The following is a 23444-nucleotide window of genomic DNA, read 5'->3' as shown; positions in this document are numbered from 1 at the left end:
CGTCGTTAGGCCTATTTTGGGGGGGCTAGGCCCCCCCAAAATATGAATTGAAGAACCCCTTTAAAGATGTGATGAAAATTTTTCGCATGCATTTCGGGCACTGCTAGGGGCTAAGCCCCCCCAGCCTCTAAATCCTAGTGACGTCCCTGCTAAGCAGTGTTTCTAGAAAGCACTGAGAGATGTCGGACCATCATGACAATGCGTGAGGAGATACAATCGTCTGTGGGAAACAAGGGGAACTACCGGTGAGAAAATGACCATGCATTGATGCATAAAGACTGAAGTAGGCTCTGCGAGCATGGAGTAAAGATAGCCTGAATATTGAGCCCAGGGAAGTGGCCCAGGTAGGGGAGAGGGAAAGGGGCTATAGGTAGCAGCATCATGATGAATGGCCCGTCCTCTATATAGGACAAGGTGTTGGCAACTTTCACAAGCCCACAGAACGCTAACTTTCTCCCTGATATCGTTCTGGGTCAGCCATCCCCCAGGGAGGAGGGGAAACAGAGCAGTCCTGGCCTTAGCTTGGCCATATCTCAAGCCCTCTGCTGTACATGTCACTTAGTAGCCTGGGCTGGCCCTCAGTAGCCTCGGCTGGCCCCAGCCTGCCCGGCCAGAACACCCCCTGACGGGGAAACGCTTCTAACTGGGACTCTGGCTGCAGTTCATGAAGCAGCCTCCAAATCAGATGGCCGTGTTGTCCTCTAAAGTAGGCCACCGCCTGCATCGCAAGCCCAGGCTGACGTCACACTCGCAAGGCACAAAGTCTCATAGCAGTGATGAGTGAATCAGGTATGTTGCTACGCAGTGGAAGTTTTGTAGCATCACTGGTCACCAGCATTTGAAAATGAAACCGCGTGCTGGTGAACCTGAGTGGCAGAGGCATGGACGAGGAAATAACCGAGGCTTGACTGGGGTTTTTTGTTATTGCTCCATAGGGAATCGTTCTGCCACCTAGAGGCTGCAAGAGGTAATAACAACAAGAACGAGGAAGCACTCCAAACTTGAGCTACTGTTTTTTTTTATTAATTCATTAACAGCACTGTGTAAATTGGATGTAATAATATGTCAAGTAAGCTACATTTCAGAGTCCATGACACTGTCTTTGTACATCATAGCTTTTACAAATATGAATAGACGTTAAAGTATTGAGTTTATCAAATGTTTTGACATAAAGGTATTTGGCAATGTCCAAACAACGGAAAACTTATTTTTCCCCCATGGAGAGGTAAAGGTACATTCCCTTCCACTGTTAAATTCTCCTCTTATAGATAGGTGCAAATAAAGCAATTCAGTTAATGAAACCACATCTTACATCCTCAAGCTACTGCCAATCACCTCCAGAAATACAAGGTCAAGCTTCTACACAATCAACAAGGGCGTCCTCATCCATTAATGCAGGCAGTGTTTACTGAGTACAGCCAGGTATCAAAATAAAGATGCAGGTCTTCGTATTAATCATTACTTAACTCACGTTCAGACTTGTAGGTATTTTGAACACCTATATAAGATTCAAAAAGATTTTGTTAAATATTATTTGTTAAGTGGTTCATGTGCTTGTTGTATGCGATGGCTAAACGGTTTAAATCCTTCCGTTGCACAGCGAGAGAGGGTACGTGTTGACCATCAAGCACACGTAGCCAGGTCTGAGTCCATGGCCAGGTCTGAGTCCATGGCCAGGTCTGAGTCCATGGCCAGGTCTGAGTCCATGGCCAGGTCTGAGTCCATGGCCAGGTCTGAGTCCATGGCCAGGTCTGAGTCCGGGGGTCTGGGTCCGGGGGTCTGGGTCCGGGGGTCTGGGTCCGGGGGTCTGACTCCGGGGGTCTGGGTCCGGGGGTCTGGGTCCGGGGGTCTGGGTCCGGGGCCAGGTCTGAGTCCGGGGCCAGGTCTGAGTCCAGGCTGATGCTGGGTATCTAGGCCAGCACTGCGAGGCTTCTAGCACCTAGCTAGCCTAGCAGCAGGTCAAGGACACAGCAAGGGGAACCAAGAGGCTCTCAGAAACACTTCCTCTATTCAGGACCACAAAGAGAGGAACAGTCTGTCCTCCTGACTCAATACCTCCGGCCAACTCTGGTTTAAAGGCTGCGGTTTGTCTTCCAGGAACTTGCGGAACCGGAAGGTTCTTCTCAATGTAGGGAGGGAGCGGAGAGTTCCCCTCAACGCTCAGCAGGTTCCTGCTGGGGGGTCCCACTGGGGGAGGGGGGTCCTATAGCACGTGGGGGGTCCTAGAACACATGGGGGGTCTTATAGGACGATACAGGGTCCCCATGGGGAGGGGGTTCCTATAGGCCGGTGGGGGGTCCTATAGCACGGTGGCCTCCTCCATGGCGTTGACCCACCTGGAATCAAACGGGACGCTGAGTCAGACAGAGTATCAACTCAGAGCGATGGCACAATAATACTACTACTGCTGCTACTAGCACACTACTACTGCTGCTACTACTACTACTATTGCTACTACTACTACTGCTGCTACTACTGCTTCTACTACTACTACTGCTACTACTACTACTACTACTATACTACCATCACTGCTACTACTACAACTGCTACTGCTACTGCTGCTACTACGACTACTACTACTGCTCACGCTACTGCTACTACTAGTACTACTACTACTGATGCTGCTACTACTACTTCTACTACTACTACTAATGCTGCTCATGCTGGAGCTCTGAGCGGACACCTTGTCCACACTGTACAGTGACACCTCGAGCAGACACCTCGGTCACACTGGACAGTGACCCCTAGATCTCTGAGCGGACATCTTGCCCACACTGTACAGTGACCCCAAGATCTCTGAGTGGACATCTTGCCCACACGGTACAGTGACCCCAAGATCTCTGAGCGGACATCTTGCCCACACGGTACAGTGACCCCTAGATCTCTGAGCGGACATCTTGCCCACACTGTACAGTGACCCCTAGATCTCTGAGCGGACATCTTGCCCACACGGTACAGTGACCCCTAGATCTCTGAGCGGACATCTTGCCCACACGGTACAGTGACCCCTCGAGCCTGGTGCGGCAGTGCTCTTCACCTCTGGGCCGTGCAGTTGTCCTCCGCCCTGAAGCTGTAGTATAGGGTCTTCTTGTGGTACAGCTGGAACAGGTTGGCCTCGTCCAGCTGCTCGCGGTCGGCCAGCTTCACCGTGAAACCCAGCAGAGGCAAGCTCTCTGACGCCACCTTCTCCTGGAGAGTGAGAGAGAGAGAGAGAGAGAGAGAGAGAGAGAGAGAGAGAGAGAGAGAGAGAGAGAGAGACAGAGACAGAGACAGAGACAGAGAGACAGAGACAGAGACAGAGACAGAGACAGAGAGAGAGAGACAGAGACAGAGACAGAGACAGAGACAGAGACAGAGACAGAGACAGAGAGAGAGAGAGAGAGAGAGAGAGACAGAGACAGAGAGAGAGAGAGAGAGAGAGAGAGAGAGAGAGACAGAGACAGAGACAGAGAGAGAGAGAGAGAGAGGGGGGGGGGGGAGAGAGAGAGAGAGAGAGAGAGAGAGAGAGAGAGAGAGAGAGAGAGAGAGGGGGGGGGGAGAGAGAGAGAGAGAGAGAGAGAGAGAGAGAGAGAGCGGAGAGAGGGAGAGGAGGGGAGCGAGGGAGCGAGGGAGAGGGGGAGAGAGAGAGAGAGGGGGGGGGGGGGCGGGAGATATACGGAGACAGGTATAGAGAGAAAGAGAAAGAGAGAGAGAGAGAGAGAGAGAGAGAGAGAGAGAGAGAGAGAGAGAGAGAGAGAGAGAGAGACAGTGAGAGAGACAGAGAGGGGACGGGAGAGAGAGACAGAGAGGGGACGGGAGAGAGAGACAGAGGGGGAGAGAGAGAGAGAGAGAGACAGAGATAAAGAGACAGAGAGGGGGCGGGAGAGAGAGACAGAGGGGGAGAGAGAGAGAGAGAGAGACAGAGATAAAGAGACAGAGAGGGAGAGAGAGAGACAGAGACAGAGAGTTAGATAAAACGTAGTCTATACAAAAACAGGAAACCCACACTTCACGCCATCAACAAGTACACCACATAATTTGTGGTGCCGGAATGATTTCAGAGGTGGGGGGGCCAAATGCGCGTGCATGTGTCGAACAGCGCGTGACACCTCCTCAGCCTAAAGCCGGCCACACACCGGCGCCGAAGCGCCGGTGTGTGATAATGTCACAAGTAGGATATTATAATGAGTATGATATTATAATGAGTATGATAATGAGTAGGATAATGAGAAGGATAATGAGTCGGATAGCGTGTAGGATAATGATTAGAATTATGGGTAGGATAATGAGTAGGGTAATGTGTCGGATAGTGTGTAGGATAGCGTGGTTTAGGCTTAAGGGGAGCACCGGTTGCCCCTCACCTCTTGGGCCCGGTAGGTGTACAGCACCTTGTCTTTGAGGAGGAACCACAGCCTCTTCCAGTGCTGCTTGCTCCTCTTGCTGCGCTGCAGACTGCCGCTGATGGCGCCCTCCTCCCACACTGCCCCCTGGTGGTGGGAGCACAACACTGCACCTTAGATAACACTGCTGGTCGGATGAGGACCGACAGACAGCAAATCGTCTGTGTGCTGATTGGATGAAAGATGATGAGGGCAGTGGGGTTAAAGATGGGCATACCGGGGTGAAGGAGGCGGTTCCTTTGCGGTGTCTCCAGAGGTTCGGAGGGTGAATGTTCTGGAAGACGGCGGAGAGAGGCCTGGAGCGGCCGGTGCGCGGGCTGGTGGGGGCTGAGGAGGCGGACCCAGGAGCCCCTGAACGCAGAGAGAGAAGATGGGGTCTGAGGACCGCTCTAATGACACATGAAGGGTAGAGGAATGCTTGGACGTTGACGCCAACGCAAGGGGGTTTACGGACCCATAACGTCCTTGTGGACCCTCTTTGCATCCACCACAAGAGCTTGACATGCGCCCCCCGTAAATGTTAACCTTCCGTCAATTCGGCGCAGCATCAAGGGCTGTGATACGTGCTCTAACATAAACCTGGCGTAAACCTTTTTAAATTTATTTTACTGTTATGCATTGTAGGTTGCCTACTGACAACTGGCTGGGGACTACAGCTGTAAATAAGCCAAATAGGCTAAAGCTGCTCCTTCTCAAATGGGGACTGTCCACAAAACTATACACAAATAAACTAAACCAAAACTGCGTTGAAGAAGCGACTGCGTGGTCATTGCGTTGGGTCAACGTGGAACCATAACTAAGCCCTGAGCCCCTCACAGAGAGCACAGGGTCTGATGAAGGACAGAGCAGAGAGCAGTGGTTCTCTGGTGTTATCCAGAGGACGTGGCAGAGAGTGGGTACCTCTTGCGTGCAGCTGGCTGTAGCAGTGGTCACACACCTTGGCCATCCGACCCTTCAGGTACTTCAGAGAACAGCGGTTTCTGGAACAGCTGCGACAAACAATCTGTGACCAAAACAAGAAGGTTTAATGTCGGATGACTCTGCCTAAGGTTACCTTTCATATTATCGCGCTTGTATTGATCCTCAAACGTTTTCTACCACTTTGTTTCGTATTCATATTGTTTTCCTTCATTTTAGCTTCAAGTATGTATTTGTTTTTATAGAAAGAAAAGCCCTTTTCTTTTAGTTTGTAACTTTCGGATGTGGAATCTTTTTTTTTTTACATGATGTAATAAAGTCATGCGGTTGTCCTCCCTGATCTGGTCATGTGACACTCTGTGATTCATGTAAATGTCTGTTAGCTCAGCTGCTGCCTCGGTCTCCCTTATAAGGAGATGTTTGAGCGACAGGTCATAGTGTGAGAGCCAATGGGAACAGGGTCATAGTGGGAGAGCCAATGGGAGCGGGGTCATAGTGGGAGAGCCAATGGGAGCGGGGTCATAGTGGGAGAGCCAATGGGAGCAGGGTCATAGTGGGAGAGCCAATGGGAGCGGGGTCATAGTACGAGAGCCAATGGGAGCGGGTCATAGTGTGGGAGCCAATGGGAACGGGGTCATAGTGTGGGAGCCAATGGGAGCGGGGTCATAGTCTGAGAGCCAATGGGAGCGGGTCATAGTGGGAGAGCCAATGGGAGCCGGTCATAGTGGGAGAGCCAATGGGAGCGGGTCATAATGTGGGAGCCAATGGGAGCGGGTCATAGTGGGAGAGCCAATGGGAGCGGGTCATAGTGTGGGAGCCAATGGGAGCGGGTCATAGTGGGAGAGCCAATGGGAGCGGGGTCATAGTGGGGGAGCCAATGGGAGCGGGTCATAGTGGGGGAGCCAATGGGAGCCTCACCCTCCCACAGGCGTGGCAGTGGTGCCGGCGCAGACGCAGGCTGAAGTCACACGTGCAGTTCATGCACATCAGGACCTGCGACGCACACACCGGCCTGGGGGGGCGCTCGCCCAGGGCCCCCCCGGGGTAGTCCTCATCCTGCCACACACACACACACACACACACACACACACACACGCACGCACACACACGCACACATACAGACAAACAAGTACACACACAAACACGCACACACACACACACACGCATTCATACAGACAAACAAGTACACACGCACACACGCACGCAGATGTAGGCACAACACACGTACGCAGGCACGCAAGCACGTGTGCAAACACACACATGAACACACACATGCACACGCACACACATAAACACAAACAATCACAAATAGGAGAAAAATATTATATACATTATCTATCCATCTATCTCTCTGTATCTATCTTTCCTACTATATCTAAATCTATCTCTTTCTATATATATATATATGTGTGTGTGTTCAACATGCAGCATGTATTCCCATATCTTGTAATTTCTCACCTCTCCATGGCCGGCCGTGCTCGCTGGCGCCCCCCGGCTGTGGTCCGCCACGGTGCGGCTCAGAGTGTAGAACCAGTCATCTCTCTCACTGCTGGAGCTGAGGTCAGGGGTCAACATTAAGAACACATTAGAACCAGTCCTATCTCTCATCTATAATGTATAAACACACCCTTATATCAATCACTGACGATAATAATCGTCAATTTCTGGTTTGTATTCATCGTTGAAGGTAGACAGCAGCGTGAGGAGACATTGAGGAGTGGAGACGTTTAGAGGAACCTGGCTGAGAGGCTGATGGACACGTCCTGGACTTCAATCTTAAGGCCGTTATGCGTCTCCTCCGAGCTGGGTTTGGTGACCTGGGAACCAGTAACATTAAACCAGTAACTTTTCTTACTTCATGACCAGTGAGGTTCTGACTAAAAACATATAAAGTTTGGTTCTCCCAAAACGAAGACCTTCAAAGTTAAAAAGTCCTGCTGACTGCCGTTCTGGCCAATGGGGTGAGTTTGATCTTGTGCCATGTGCGTGTGTGAGTGAGTGAGTGAGTGAGTGAGTGAGTGAGTGAGTGAGTGAGTGAGTGAAAGAGTGATTTAGTGTGTGTGTACGTGTGTGTGTGTCCTTTTGTGTCTTTACGTGTATGTTTAAGGTCAGTATTCCAGGATATGGGGGATGAGTGGCTAGTGATCAATAGGCTGAGTGAGTGAGGCTCTACCTTCATCCCAGAGAGGGAGAGAGTGTCCTTCAGTCTGTATTTCCCGTCCTGCTGTGGGTAGGTGTACAGCAGCACGTCGTTCATCTGGAATCAAACACAGATGTCCCCTGTCAGCAGGAAGCACCACACGGATGATGGAGGAGGTAAATAAAAGTTTCAGAGATCACAGGTCAATCTATGCATCTGTAGACGCAGGGAGTGACCACCTGGTGGCAGTAAAGGGTCGGAGAAGAGGGCGGCAAGGACAGCAGGTACAGCATAGTTAAATATGGGCCGTTAGGCTGTGATTTTACTCTTGCTGCTTGTAGGATCTTGCAAAACGACACAATGTTGGGTGCATGAATTCTGTACTTCAAGACCTTTGTGAAGACGATGAGGCCGCTTTATTTCCTCTCGCACTGACTCTGTGGGGGGGACAGGGATAACATTCTCCTCGGCAGACGAACAAACCGAAGTTCTTCCGCCAACATTAACGATGCTGTCCTCTGGGACAAACCTTTAGGAGCCGACCCACGGGGAAACACACCAGCAGGGCTGGCTTCACAGGGAGTCTCCACTGAACGTCACTTTCTGCCTCTGACTACGCTGACATTGTGGCCCTAAGAGGAATTCATCCTGATGTTATTTATCTTGGCTGTAGTTCCCCCATAGCTACGCCCTCTCTCCCTGATACTGTGGGGTCTGAGCACTGCGCTGCCACCGCCCAGCGATGTCCGTCCGATAGAGGAGAACGACGTGCTCCGCCGGGGTCCGACCGGACGTTATGGGCGCGTGTCTGAAGGATGACCTTCTCTGCCCTCTGCCCCTCCCCGTAGCCGCTGCCCCTGGCTCAGCTTCCTTGGCATGTGTGTTCCTGTGTGCTCTGCTCTGTGACACACACACACCGTGCTGCCTTGGAGAACAACACACACACACACACACACACACACACACACACACACACACACACACACACACACACACACACACACACACACACACACACACACACACACACACACACACACACACCGTGCTGCCTTGGAGAACAACACACACATGCACACACACACACACACACACCGTGCTGCCTTGGAGAACAACACACACATGCACACGCACACACACACACACACACACACACACACACACACACACACACACACACACACACACACACCTTGCTGCTTTGGAGAACAACACACACACACACACAGTGCTGCCTTGGAGAACAACACACACACACAGGGCTGCTTTGAAGAAGAACACACACACAGTGCTGCCTTGGAGAACAAAACACAAACACACACACACACACACACACCGTGCTGCCTTGGAGAACAACACACACATGCACACGCACACACACACACACACACACACACACACACACACACACACACACACACACACACACACACCTTACTGCTTTGGAGAACAACACACACACACACACAGTGCTGCCTTGGAGAACAACACACACACACAGGGCTGCTTTGAAGAAGAACACACACACAGTGCTGCCTTGGAGAACAAAACACAAACACACACACACACACACACACACACACACACACACACACCTTGCTGCCTTGGAGAACAACACACACACACAGGGCTGCTTTGAAGAAGAACACACACACAGTGCTGCCTTGGAGAACAAAACACACACACACACACACACACACACACACACACACACCTTGCTGCCTTGGAGAACAACACACACACACACACACACACACCTTGCTGCCTTGGAGAACAAAACACAAACACACACTCACACACACACACACACCCATGGCACCAATCTCAGGGCCTCCGTCAGCTCAGCCCGAGGGGGTGAAGAACTCATTATGTCATAACGAGCCGGCCAATCGTCAGAGGGCTACTGTGGACCCTCCCTGTGCCGTCTGTAGGGTTGGCACAGGAAGCCAGGAGACTGCTACATCCTGTCAGGAAGCTGGCCCTCAATAGGTCTGGAGTCATAGGAACAACCCAGGAACAAATCCCAGGACCGTCAGACATAATAGATCCATGCTCTTATCCATGAGGTTGATGTCACCAGGCAGGGTTTGAGGAGGAAGCGTGCGGGTCAGGAGTTATAGCGCCAACAAAAGGAGGAGACTTCAACTCTCAGGTCCAGTTAAGGGTCAGATATGAGTATGAGAGTGGAGCACAGAGTGAGAGGGAAAAACATGACAACATTGAGAAGAGGCACATCATGGTGGAATTTCTACAATGATGCCGTAGCTCATTGCATGGACACTTTCTACGTAGTACTCATTATTATTTTGAGAGCCTCTTCCCCAATTTCATTGCACTTTGTGCAATGACAATAAAGAATTCTGATTCTGATTCTGATTCTGATTAATCGTTAACTTATTAATAACTTATTAATCGTTAATCAGGAACGAATGATTCCCAAAGAATAATTTACTTAGATGACTAATCAAATGCTAACACATCATGAACATGATTATTACAAAGGGAATCATAAGGATCTCTTCGACCAATGAAAGTCTAGAGACCCATATTATATAAAGTTTTACATATTAATACACTGTATAGTCAGAGCTCCTTAGGAGACGGTTTTATATGATTTTCTGAAATTGCATTTTCGGGCCCCATCGAGGGCTGACTCCTGGAAGCTGAGTGAACTTCACAAGCCGTCTGCTGGTGATAAAGGTCATAAGGGTGTTGAAGGAGCATGAAAACAAAAGGCTTAACAACCCTTCACCAGAACGCGTGTGAAGTGAGGGAGTTTGTGAACAGACTTCACAAACACACTTCTTCAGGCATTACAAAACTCTCGTAACTATATTGTGGGAATGATAAAAGCAGAAACAGTGTGTTTCTTGTCCATGAATGCATCGCTGGATGACAGGAGGACCACAGTAAACAGGAAGTGACGGCAGACAGGAAGTGAGCTTACCAGAAACAGGTGGCGAGGCTGTGAGCTCTTCCGGCTGACCTTCATCAGGGTGCCCTCCTTGATGAAGACCTGGGGACAACGAGAGAACCTCAGACAGGGGCCACGATCCCTCCTGAGCTGTCAGATACACTGGGGGGGTGGGGGGGGTACAGTGAGAGGGGGGGGGGGGGGGGGGGGGGGGGTCCAGACCTACCCTGCCAGGCCGCAGGAGGTCCTTCTGACCGCGGACGCTGTACTCGATGTTGACCAGACGCAGAACATTCTCCTGGGGAAATCGACCAATCAGAGAGGGAGGAGGGACATCAACCAATCAGAGAGGGAGGAGGGACATCAACCAATCAGAGAGGGGGGACAGGAGGAGGTAGGGAGAAGTCACATTGAAACAGAGACACTGACGGACAGATGTGTTAAACCACAGGCTGTACTTCAGGTACTCACTCCATTCTGCAAACTGTCATTAGCCTGGTCTGCAATGTCGGACACTACTGCCACCGCAGCTGAGAGAGAGAGAGAGAGAGAGAGAGAGAGAGAGAGAGAGAGAGAGAGAGAGAGAGAGAGAGAGAGAGAGAGAGAGAGAGAGAGAGAGAGAGAGAGTCAGAACGAGACAACATGAGAGGAGTTGATGCTTCATTGGTTCTCAGAGAGGAAGGTTCTCCCCACTGGAGAACAGAGCTCCTCTGTCTACCCTCCCAGCGTGTGGCTGGGTCTCTGCTCAGAGGTGTGAGCTGAATCTGACCTGGGGTCTGCTGTCCTGGCGAGGTCCTTGTCCCCATGAACAACACTCTTACACAGTGTTCACAGGGAACATCTATGGTCCATGAACACCGAGCCAGTTACCAAGACAACGTTTACACCCTGTGACGGTCTAGGACCAGAGGACTCCTCAAGTACCTTGGCTGTCCTCATACTCCTTCGAGTCCGGCCGCAGGTTGTTGAGGTAATCTGGAGAGGAAGTGGAAACGGAACTCCATTTACAAGAGAAACAGTTGAGAGTGACAGGTCACCATGGTTACGTTGTACTGTACAGTTGAGAGTGACAGGTCAACATGGTTACGTTGTACTGTACAGTTGAGAGTGACAGGTCACCATGGTTACGTTGTACTGTACAGTCGAGAGTGACAGGTCGCCGTGGTTACGTTGGACTGTACAGTTGAGAGTGACAGGTCACCGTGGTTATGTTGTACTGTACAGTTGACTGACAGGTCGCCGTGGTTACATGGTACTGTACAGTGGGTGTGGACAGGTCGCCGTGGTTATGGTGTACTGCACAGTGGGTGTGGACTGGTTGCCGTGGTTACGGTGTACTGTACAGTGGGTGTGGACTGGTCGCCGTGGTAACGGTGTACTGTACAGTGGGTGTGGACTGGTCGCCGTGGTTACAGTGTACTGTACAGTGGGTGTGGACTGGTCACCGTGGTAACGGTGTACTGTACAGTGGGTGTGGACTGGTCGCCGTGGTTACGGTGTACTGTACAGTGGGTGTGGACTGGTCGCCATGGTAACGGTGTACTGAACAGTGGGTGTGGACTGGTCGCCGTGGTAACGGTGTACTGTACAGTGGGTGTGGACTGGTCGCCGTGGTTACGGTGTACTGTACAGTGATGGACGGGGACTCACCGGTCAGCAGCATGCGGTACTGAGCCACGCGGACGATGACTCTGAGGAGCTGATGTTTCAGAGACACGCCTTCACACGCCACACTCTGCTGCTGACCAAGAGAACACCATCACCACAACGCTGACATCAACACAACAGATAACTGGACACAACTCGTACAGATATACAGAACAGACAGACGGACACACACAGACACACACACACATGGGCGCACACACACACACACACACACACACATGCAAGCATACACACTTGCATGCACACACAGCTTTTACAACCAAAGGGAATTGGAAAAGAGAAGAAGTGCGATATAGAGATATGTGATCTTTGTTCAATCATTTAAGCATATCCCTTTCATGCTTGGTTGAGTCCAAAGTAATTGTTCCTATGCTGAATATCTTAACAGTGTGTAGTATTTAGTTGCATCTAGAGACTTGGCAGATATGGATTAAAATATTCATGTTTGTTTTAATTAGTGTATAATCCCCTGAAAATAAGAATGATGTTTTCGGTAAATTAGAATGAGCCTTTATGTCTACATGGGGAGGATGTTTCTATGGCAGCCCGGAACCAACCAACTTCCCTTGAGAGGAACCGTTGTTCATTTAAGACGTTTGATCGTTAGCTGTGCACTATAGTTTTACCGACTAAATAACTAAGGCAATTTATAAATCCATCAAGGAACCTCATCACTCCACAGTTGGCTACTCGATGCTCACATACACAATAACATCATTTTGGAGTTACCTACTGGAACATTCAACAACACAGGCCAGTACAAGACACCTTGCACAATAGAGTACAGGCCAGTACAGGCCTTTACCTTCCACAACACAGTCCTGTACAAGACACCTTGCACAATACAGTACAGGCCAGTACATGCCACCTCACACAGTACAGGCCAGTACAGGACACCTTCCACAATACAGACCAGTACAGGCCAGTACAGGACACCTTATAGAACACCTTCCACAATACAGGCCACTACAGGAAACCTTACACAACACAGGCCAGTACAGGCCAGTTCAGGACACCTTCCACTGTACAGCCCAATACAGGACACCTCACGCAACACAGGACAACGTAGATGTGGAGAGGGAGGGTGAGGGGGGGGATTCTGCTGGTTGCAGTCTGCGGCCTCACCACTAGAGGCCACTAAGTCCCACACACTGCCCCTTTAAGGGGAGGAGGAGTTAGTTCCTACCTCAAACTGGCTCACGACGGCAGCGAAGGCGGGAGAACTCCGGCAGCTGTCCTCCAATAGGCTGACGCTGCGGTCGTAGTGACCGATGAAGGTGGTGAAGACGAAGAAGTCTGCCTTCTTGGACAGGATGACGTCAGCAATGCTCTGGCTCTCCTCCCTGGAGCGTGAGAGGGAGAGTTGGAGAGGGAGAGTGGGAGAGGGAGAGTGAGAGAGGGAGAGGGAGAGGGGAGTGGGTGAGACAGATGTAGCTTAGCTGAGAAGCATTAATGTGTTTATTCACTGGAACGTGTGAAAAGATAAACGTGGCAGACAACTGTGGCGTGGGATGATTTATGTCCCTCCATGTCTGTGTGTATTTCATGTGGTGTGTATGTGTGTACCTGAATGAATGTATGTGCATGGATGTGTGTGTGTGTGTGTGTGTGTGTGTGTGTGTGTGTGTGTGTGTGTGTGTGTGTGTGTGTGTGTGTGTGTGTGTGTGTGTGTGTGTGTGTGTGTGTGTGTGTGTGTGTGTGTGTGTGTGTGTGTGTGTGCACGTGTGTCTCTGTCTCTGTGTGTGTGTGCGTCTCTGTGTGTGTGTCTCTGCGGTGGGTGTCCAGGCTGTACCAGTGTCTGAGCCGGTCCTCCAGCTCGCCCAGGATCCTGCGGTGCAGGCTGTAGACGTCGGGCAGCTCGGTGAGGATCTCCCTCAGCCTCTCGTCCCCCAGGACCCTCTCCCCGTCGGCCCCCACCGCCGAGCACACCGCCTCCCGGAAGTCCTGACGCACAGAGGGTGATCTGGGGTGAGTACAGGGCTGGGGGGCTGGGTTCTAGGGTGTTGGGTTTTGGGGCTTTGGGGGTTTGATGTCTTGGTTCAGGGGTTATGGGTTATATGTTTTGGGGTTCTAGGTTCTGGGTTATTGGGTTCTGGGTTCTAGTTGATGGGGTTCTAAGTTCTGGGTTTTAGGGTTTTGGGGTTTTAGGATTCTGGGTTCTGAATTCTTGGGTTCTGGGTTCAGGGTTCAGGGTTCTTGGTTGAGGGTTCTTGGTTCAGGGGTTCTAGTTTATAGGGTTCTGGGTTCTAGAGTTCTAGGTTCTTGGACTCTTGGTTCAGGGTTCTATGGTTCTTGGGTTTTGGGGTTCTGGGTTCTAAGGTTCTGGGGTTCTGGATTGTTGGCATAATACTGAACAAAGTCCCAAACTGTTACTACAGCATAATAACTAACATTCCACTGCTCCTGTGCTTCCAAAATGGAGGCGGTCATGTGATGAGCCCAAGTCATTTCCCCTCCCCCACTGCATGTAGTGGGCCAATCAGATGATATCAGGGATGACTTGAGTAATGATATCAATTGACTTGTTCATCATGTGAACACACACACACACACACACACACATACATGTTCATGCTGTCACACACACGCACACACACACAACCCCCCCCCCCCCCCCCCCCCCCACACACACACACACACACGAACATGCATGAACAATGGATACACACGTAGGTACACACACACACACACACACACACACACACACACACACACACACACACACACACACACACACACACACACACACACACACACACACACACACACACACACACACACACACACACACACACAAATGCACACATACATACACACACGTTTGAGCCCACATAAAGACAAACAAACACACTCATTCAAATGAGCCTATTTTCCATAACTGGTCTCCGTTCCTTTCAGGCCACATGGTTTAGTCCTGACCACAACAAGCTGGTGGAGAGAAGGGTCTGCCCCACATGCCCTGAGGGCTGCAGACTGAGACCTCAGCCTCGATCGTTGGTGAGGATCGCCTCTCTCAACGCAGCTCTGAGGCAGTAACAATAAAGAACATACACACAACACTTACTTCCTGCAGTTGCTTGAGTGCCTTCACGTGCCTGTGGGCAGAGGAACAAGGGATCAACAAACAGCGCTTCCACTACAGTGGAATACTATATGTTTTAATTAGTCGAAGGAAAGTAAGCATTTACTCACAGTCTCTCTGTGTCCATCAGCTCTTTGGCAATGTAGAAGGCTCTGGAGCGGCCATCAGGCTAAACAAAGGGTGTTTAATTAGTATTAGTATAAGTACCGCTCTATTGGTGTTCTGGAGGCTGAGGTCTGCTCTGTAGGTGGAGGCTGAGGACTGCTCTACAGGTGGAGGCTGAGGACTGCTCTACAGGTGGAGGCTGAGTACTGCTCTACAGGTGGAGGCTGAGTACTGCTCTACAGGTGGAGGCTGAGTACAAACCGGTCGGTCATAGTTGCCGTCGGCCCCTCTGTCCTCGTCCTCAGACGTCTGTCCAGGGTCTGGTCCCTCGGCGCCCCCCAGGCCCTCCAGTCCAGCAGGGGGGCCCACAGCCATGGAGCACACCTTGTAGGCCTCAGTGTAGGCACTGGGAAACACAAAGGTCAAAGGTCAAACCAACTGTCTGCCACGCACACGCACACACACACACACACACACACACACACACACACACACACACACACACACACACACACACACACACACACACACACACACACACACACACACACCACTCGGGATGGGTGATTACTAATTGATTAATCATCATATTGTATGACGAATTATAAACATATATGTATTGTAAATTAATGTAGCGATTCCATTTGAATTAAATGAACACATTTTATAATATATATATTTAAATTCCAATGTAGTTACTGTAGGTGAGAAAGAAATGATTTGCATGTGTTGGCATGTGCTTTTGGACCGCTATATATCGATATTAAGTTTGTACTTTAATGTCCTGCAACCGTACAATAAAATTATCATAATATATACATACAATACTGAATCCCTGCTGAGATTAAAATTGTATATATCTATTCATGTATTACCGGAGCCAGGCAGTGCCATTATATTGAAAGGTAAACTTCGAAAGCTGCTGAATTATTAGCATTAAAGCAATGCCTTGTGGGTAAAACCTCTGCAGCAGCAGGTACCTTACGAAGGAACAGCTAGCAGTGATAGCATTCATTTTGCATGTTCCACAATCAAACGCTGTCCTTGTCCGTCCAAAGACTGTCTCAGACCTCCTCACCCGTCGGCCCAGTGGCTCAGTGTTATGGCGCATAATGATTTAATAATACTTCACATAAAGCTGGTTCAGAGAAGAGCAAATTAAATCATATAAATCTCTTCCAGGGTTATGTTCCTCTGTATTCCTATCACCCTAATAACTCTACGTTTACAGCAAGATATAAAGAAACTGAGGCTGGAGATGCTGATAGAAGGACCTGAAGACACATGATCTCCAGTGCAGGTCACTAGTTAGCAGAAGCTGATGAGCATGCTAACAGATTAGCATATTCGATTAGCATATTAGCATGCTCATCAGCCAGGCGAAGAGGATCCACTGGAACCTCTTCGGGCAGAGCAGAGGCTGATGAGTATGCTAATAGCTTCATCTGCTAGCCTCATACAACACGTCTCAGCCAGAGCTATAAGATAACTCTATATGGAAATAGTTTGCCTCCAAGCACAACCACAGGGAGTTCCCGGTTAGCCAATCACCATCCATCCTGCCTCTTCCACGTGAGGAACCTACAGACCCGTTAACCTATGGGTCTCAGAGGAACAGGAGGAACAGGACACAGGCCTGCTGCTGTGTAGCGCTCCGTTGGGCAGAAGGGCTAAGGCATTAGCCCCATAGCACACACAGAAGTACACCGTGCCTCATGTCTTTGATGCCCCGTTCACCCTGTCAGCGTAGAGCTGCTGGGACGATTCCTCACTGGTTAGAGGCAGCGCAGCTCTATGAGCACTACAAAGATAGCCTCTTTCAACAGTGTTCTGTCCAATCATCAATCGCAATCTAGTAATACCAGTAAGCCAAGAGTGGAGCGCTTTATCACCAGGGTGGTAGTGTCGCTGACTAGGACTTGATAGATACAGAAATAGTGATACAGACACAGAATAGAGAGGATGATATAGTGATACAGCTACAGAATGGATAGGATTGGTATATAAAGTGATATAGCTACAGAATGGAGAGGAATGACATATATATATAGTGATACAGCTACAGAATGAAGAGGATTGATTATATACAGTGATACAGCTACAGAATGGAGAGGATTGATGTAGTGATACAGCGACAGAATGGAGAGGATTCATATATATTAATCTTGGGTGCATTGCGTTAAAATTGATGTAATACATATGAATGACATTTGAAGCGTAATAAAGGTACATATTTAAATATGACAGCCAATTCATGATGGTTCAGTGTCATATCTCCACTTCTGGCCAGGCGTTTTGCCTGGACCTCTCCCAGTCGTGTGCTGGTGGGTTGCTGTGGGTCCAGCCTTCGCCCGTATGTTAACCACGGCCGGCCACGCTGGTCCAAGCAACTGCTGACTACAACACAGAGATCCTATCTCCGCCGGCTCCTCTGATTGGTTAGAGAGCGGAGGAGCGACTCTCAACTCTGAACCCTGTGTGACTATTAATCATCCTGAGAGGTGTGCATGATAGCGGCGGAGTGAACCAGTAGGGGGATGGTTTGAGGCGAAGACGGCCTGCTCTTCACAGCAGGCTGAGAGCAGGGGGGGCTACACGGCTCAGAGTAAGAGCAGCTTGGTGGAGGGGAGATGGAGCCTCTTTTAACGGCCACCAAATGTGTCAGAATAGTGTAATCTAGAAATAAATAAGAATTAACTCCTCTTCCTGGGTACAGGGCCCTAGGGATGCAACTCCCTCCCCCCCCCCCCCCCCCCTGCATCCATGATACGTGTTGTAAATCCCTTACCCCCGAGGGTAGTAGAGCAACATAGTGGAAAACCCATCATAAAACGCTGCTATTCTGTGTAAAAGGAGGAAGGGATCAGCGATATGGGCTCCAGCCACATCTCTCTATGTCAGCAATCTCTCTCTCTCTCTCTCTCTCTCTCTCTCTCTCTCTCTCTCTCTCTCTCTCTCTCTCTCTCTCTCTCTCTCTCTCTCTCTCTCTCTCTCTCTCTCTCTCTCTCTCTCTCTCTGCCTCCCTCTTTCCCCCCCCCCTCTCTCCCCCCCCCCCCTCTCCTTCTCTCCCTCTCCCCCCTCCTCTCTCTCCATCCCCCCCTCCCTCCCCCCTTTCTCCCCTAGCATCTCCCTCCCTCACCCCCCTCTCACCCTCTCTTCCCCCTATCCTCCTCCCTCCCCCCTCTCTCCACCCTCCCCTCCCTCTTCCCCCCCTCTCTCACCCCCTCTGCCCTCCCCCCCATCCCTCTCTCCCTCCCCATCTCCCTCCCTCTCTCCCTCCCTCTCTCCCTCCCTCCCTCCCTCTCCCCCTCCCTCCCTCTCTCCCTCTCTGTTAGTGTGTTGTATCAGATACCCCTTAGAGGCCGGTTTCAGGGTACCTTTCCGTCTCCTCCGGCGGGGCGCGGGTCCTCCTCTCGAACCCTGGGAAGCTGCTCATGTCCACGTAGCCGTCCGTGTCGTGGGCGGTGGACCGCGCCCGCCACGGCCGCTCGAAGAACTCGGGGAAGGTCTCGGGGCCGAGCGGCGGCGGCGGCGGGCGGGGCACCGAGACGTTCTCGTAGTCCGAGCAGAGCGGGGGCACGTTCTCGTAGTCGGAGGCGGAGTCGGCGCTGGGGAAGGAGATGGAGCGGGGCTTGGTCAGGGCCAGCGCCGCCAGCGCCGCCAGGGGGCCCCGGGAGCGCTCCTCGAAGGACTCCACGCGGATCACGCTGCGGCTCAGGAACGCCAGCGAGCGGCGGTCGCGCTGCCCCTCGCCGTAGGACGCCAGCGGGGGGAGGAGCCTGGCGGCGCTGCGAGGGGAGCCGGAGGAGCAGACGTTGACCAGAGAGAAGTGGCTCAGGGCGTTCCGCTCCGTCTCCAGGGACCGGCCGGTCAGGTGGTTGATGGACTCGGAGGAGGACCTGGAGGAGGGCGAGGGGAGGTCCGCCGCGGGCTTCCTGTCGGACGACTTCTTCCTGAACTTGAGCATCAGGAAGCGTTTGATGGAGGACTTCTTCTTGTTGTTCTCCCCGTCCGTGTGCAGCGAGGGGGAGCTCTTGGTGAGCGGCCTCTTGGTGATGCAGGCCAGCTCAAACGGAGGAGGGATGTCCAGCAGGGACGTGGGCGTGGCCAGGCCGCTGATTGGTCGAGGCGGGCAGCGGGAGAAGCTCCCGGAAGACCCGAAGGCGTGGGACAGGAAGAGCCCGTCGTCCCCCGGCTCCCTGGAGGCGGCGTCTCGCTCCTGACACCGACGCAGGGTCAGCTCCTGCCCCTCCACGGAGACAGAGCGGGGGCAGTGGGACAGGCCGGGGGGTCGGGGGTAGCACCTGGCTCGCACGGGGCCCAGCATGGGGCTGCTGGTCAGGGCCGGCGCCGCCGGGTCTAAGAGGTGGGGCCTTGAGAATGGCGGCGGGCCCGGCCCCACAGACCTCCTCTCCAGGGGAGGGCCTTCCCCCAGGTCCGGCCCCGTCTCCTCGTAGACGTGCTCCTCGCTCAGGTCCTGCTCCGTGTCCGTGGTGTCGTCCAGGAACGGCACCGCGTGTCGGTCTCCGGTGTCCTCGCCTCGGACCCCGTACAAGGCTTGTGGGGACGTGAGCTGACCCTCAGAGACGGAGGAGGTCAGGGAGGTGTCCGGGTCTGGAGGCACGGAGAACGACACCAGTCTGAACTGCGGGCGGCAGTCCAGAGCAGCGTTCATGAGCCAGGTTTTATGGTCTTCACTCTTGACGTTCATCCTGTTGTGTCTCCTTTCCTCGTCTTTGTCCTCCTCGACACCGTCATCTACGTCCAGGGGATCCTCGGAAGACTCTATGGGTTCATTGTTCCTACAGCTGCTGAAGGGGGAGTCTTTATCTGTGATGCACCGGTACTTACTGGGTAACACCACTGAGCTGTCGCCCAGTAAGTGTTTATGTTGAATCACCGGACTTCTTGACAACAGAGCAACTTTGTGATCCATCAGTATCTGCCGTGCGTCAATAACGTCCTCGGAGGAAATGTAGTTGGGCTCGGGCTTAGTCTGTACCTCCAGGAGAACCCGGTTCTGGTTCCGAGCGGATCCCCTGCTCCCAGCTCCTTGTAAGCTGCCGTGGCTGCACTCCACGCTGGGTACATTAGCTATGTACTTAGCGCCGTCGCCGTTAGCGGGTCTCACGTCTTGTGCTGCCCTGACCTTTAAAGGGTCTGCTGTACAGCGAACCTCACTGTCCTCCCGGCCGTCTTCAAGCGGTTCCTCGTCCCGAGGCCTCGGTCCCCTCACAGAGGAGAGGGCCAGCTCCTCCTCGTCCACGCTGGCGAAGGAGCAGTCCCCGACGGAGTACGAGCCGTCCCCCAGTTCGAAGGAACCGTCTCCCAGTTCGAAGGAAGCGTCCCCCAGTTCAAACGAGCAGTCCCCCACGGAGAACGAACAGTCCCCCAGGGAGACGCCGTCCGTGTCGGCCAGGGCCTCGCCGGCGTCACAGCCCTCCGAGGTCAGGTCCTCCGTCGTGTCCGTGTCGATCATCTCCACGCTGGCGGCGGAGATGCCAGCGGCGAGGCCGGCGTGGCTGGCCCCCGGCGAGTCCGGGGACCCCCGCTCGTCCCGGAGAGCGCTGGCGTCGGTCGACCGCCGTCCCTCGCCGCCGCCCCGCATCGTACCGCCCTCCGGCGCTCGCTCGGCTGATTCCCCGCCTGCGTCCAGCGCCGGGGAGGCGTTCCCCGGGTCTCTCTCCCTGAGGTCCGTGACCTCTGAGAGGAGGTCCTGGACACGGGGGTCCGGTTTCGCTCGGACCTCCCCTTCGGCTCCAGCCCAGTGCCGCGACCCGCTGCCCCGGTCCAGGGCCCGAGGGCCGCCATTAGGACAGGTCTTCTGGTCGGGGCAGCACTCTGCCTCTCTGGGGTCGCGGTCCTGCCGAACCCTGGGTTTAGGGGCTACCGCCGGTTTGGGACCTTTCGCTGTGGAGGAGCCGGCTCTGGGCATGAGGGGAGAGGCTAGTCCGAATCCGGCCGCACCACGGAGCGCGGGTTTGGGAGCCACAGGAGGCTTGGCGCTGCCTGAAGCCGACACACAGGAAGAGGAAGAGGTAGTAAGGTCATGTTTGACAAAAAAACATCAAATCAAAACAGATGTCAATCATCAGTTAATCATTTCACTCTTCAGCCTTTTTGGGCTTTTTCCGTATTTTAACCTCATTATTATGTGTTAACCTATATGGCAGTCAGGGCTATAATGGAAATGCTTTTATGGAGCACTTTTCATGCTTTTTGTTCAAATGAAAAAGTATACTTGTCTTTTAGGGTACTTTGGTTTAAAGTACCTAACCCCAAGAACAAAACATTCAACTTTAAGGGATTTCCCTGACTCACTTCCTGTGATTCAGGCAGAGGAGACCTTTTCAGACTATTTTTACAACTAGCCTGTGACAATATGGGAAAGGAGTAAAGCACAAGGTCAGAAAACAATACAAGCTCGTTTATATGGATTTAGAGGATACACAAACAAACACGATGATGAAGCTTACTAAAAACCCATAATAATAACTGAAAAAACAAATGCAGGCATTTTAATACAAAATCATGAATATTCATTCATGCATGAACATTTCACCAAGACAATAAATACAAACAAGTACCTCTGTAATAATAACGTAATACCATAAAATAATTGCATTTGCTCGACATAACTATCATAGATGGGAACCGCTTGATCATTATGTATAACGTCCTAGTACAAGTATTCCCAGCCTTCTCCATATGTTTCGAAAAGACACACGAAGACACGTTTTATCCAACATTAACCACCAACAACCGGCCAACACCGAGAAACACCAAGAAACACCGCTAAACACCGATAAACACCGGTACCGGATCAGGAGAATGCCGGTGGATCAGAATAATCCGAGTGGACTGAAAGTGGCGAAATCTTACCTGTGTTCATTGTGAGCCACGGATCACTGCCCACATCCGCTCCGATTCATAAGTAACAATGTTTGACGGGAGAAAATATCCAAACAACCTGTTGAGAAAAGATGATCCGAAAATGATCCTTCCGCGGGGATGAGAGCGTTTCTCATCGGCTGAGCGCGTCAGCCTCGTCCGATGCCGAGGGCGCGTCTGGCGCCCTGGTTGCGCGCAGAGCTCAGTGTTTACGCGCAGAGCTCCAGTGTTTACGCGCTTCCTCATCCCGGCTCCGCATATGCGTTGCGTCGACGTCCAAGCATAACTTTACCATAGGCCGAGCTCTGTGAGTGACCATCGACGTGCGTAGCGATGTACGTGCTAACCGCCGGGATTGAGAACTCACTGGATTCAATCTACTTTGTAGATAGTCTCTATGAACTCAACATAATATAATATTAATAAGGAATGTAACACTGCTTTTAATTCTTTTTCCGTTCATAGTTGAGTCCACGTTATTTAACCCATCATCGGGGATTCTCAAATAGTCTTAAATTAAGGATTGTCTTTATGAGTTTTAAAGTAAACAATATTTAGAGCACCTTCTGCTCTCTGCTCCCTGACAGGACGCTGGCATTTATATCCTCAATAATGTGCAAAACCCACAATGCAGCAGCATTTCACATTAGTGTGGAATCCCCCACTTCATGTACTGCTGCCAAGAGGAGGCTAGGATCCATCAGAGGGTAGGAGGGTAGGAGACTAGGAGCCATCAGAGGAGGCTAGGAGCACATCAGCACCCATCGCTGCTGACATTCTAACTGGGAGACGCTATCTCCCCTAGTAGGTTAGCGTCGCGCTCCGCCTGATGAGAGCAGAGACCTCGCCTTCCGCTCCTCTCACCTGACGGCTGATTGGTGGAGGACCGGGCCCCTTAATGTATTTTTACATAACAGGAAGTTGTCCTCCCAGTTTCCTGCTCAGCCCAGCTCCACTTCCGTAGTCACTTATAGCAGCGGCGGCGGCAGCACAGGGCTCGGCTCTGAATCACAGCCAGCAGACACACAGTAAGAGTCAGGATCAGCAAATTAACCTTCTGCTCACAAGGAAACAAATAAAGGCAGAGGGATTAAAACATGTTAGAGGAGCTGGTTCCTCCTCTGGCCCGGGTTCAGCACGGGGCTGGGGGAGAGACCAGGGGGGGGGGGGGGGGGCAGGGAGCAAGGGGAGACCAGGGGGGCTGAGTCAGACCAGGGAGCATTGTTGGATATTTGGACTCCCCAGGGAACCTGCTGGAAACACAGCGAAGGGTTGGATTAGGAGGGTGTTCTTGCTCATGGGTCAGAGGCAGGCGAGCCCCCCTGCCAGGCGAGCCCCTCTGCCAGG

General features: G+C 51.9%; 1 protein-coding gene across 2 annotated transcripts; it reads right to left on the bottom strand.

The window, feature by feature from the left end:
- Positions 1-1772: 1772 nt before the first annotated feature.
- LOC132470094 (FYVE, RhoGEF and PH domain-containing protein 5-like) lies at positions 1773-22201 on the bottom strand. Of its 2 annotated transcripts, none has more exons than XM_060068240.1 (21): positions 22089-22201; positions 18584-21215; positions 15468-15612; positions 15212-15270; positions 15084-15114; positions 13812-13963; positions 13206-13362; positions 12002-12089; positions 11276-11326; positions 10823-10881; positions 10578-10649; positions 10385-10453; positions 7471-7554; positions 7035-7114; positions 6756-6852; positions 6216-6353; positions 5280-5382; positions 4597-4730; positions 4341-4466; positions 3038-3189; positions 1773-2336 (listed from the first exon to the last, which is right to left on the bottom strand). In XM_060068240.1, the coding sequence occupies exons 1-21, from the start codon at positions 22096-22098 to the stop codon at positions 2300-2302; spliced, it is 4476 nt and encodes a 1491-aa protein (XP_059924223.1). In that variant the 5' UTR covers positions 22099-22201; the 3' UTR covers positions 1773-2299. The 2 variants fall into 2 exon arrangements, with proteins under 2 accessions (XP_059924223.1, XP_059924224.1); XM_060068241.1 differs by having other exon boundaries at positions 1774-2336; positions 4368-4466.
- Positions 22202-23444: the final 1243 nt, after the last annotated feature.

The sequence above is a fragment of the Gadus macrocephalus genome, chromosome 13 (assembly GCF_031168955.1).
Source record: "Gadus macrocephalus chromosome 13, ASM3116895v1".
In the NCBI taxonomy this organism is placed as follows: domain Eukaryota; kingdom Metazoa; phylum Chordata; class Actinopteri; order Gadiformes; family Gadidae; genus Gadus; species Gadus macrocephalus.
This window is presented reverse-complemented; position numbering and strand designations above follow the sequence as displayed.

What these genes read in the sequence shown, in the direction of transcription:
- LOC132470094 (XM_060068240.1), bottom strand. An exon ending in CTGATGGACACAGAGAGACT is followed by an intron (nt 15,115 to 15,211) that starts GTGAGTAAATGC and finishes CTCTGCCCACAG; the next exon opens with GCACGTGAAGGCACTCAAGC. An exon ending in GCACGGCCGGCCATGGAGAG is followed by an intron (nt 6,354 to 6,755) that starts GTGAGAAATTAC and finishes TGTGTGTGGCAG; the next exon opens with GATGAGGACTACCCCGGGGG.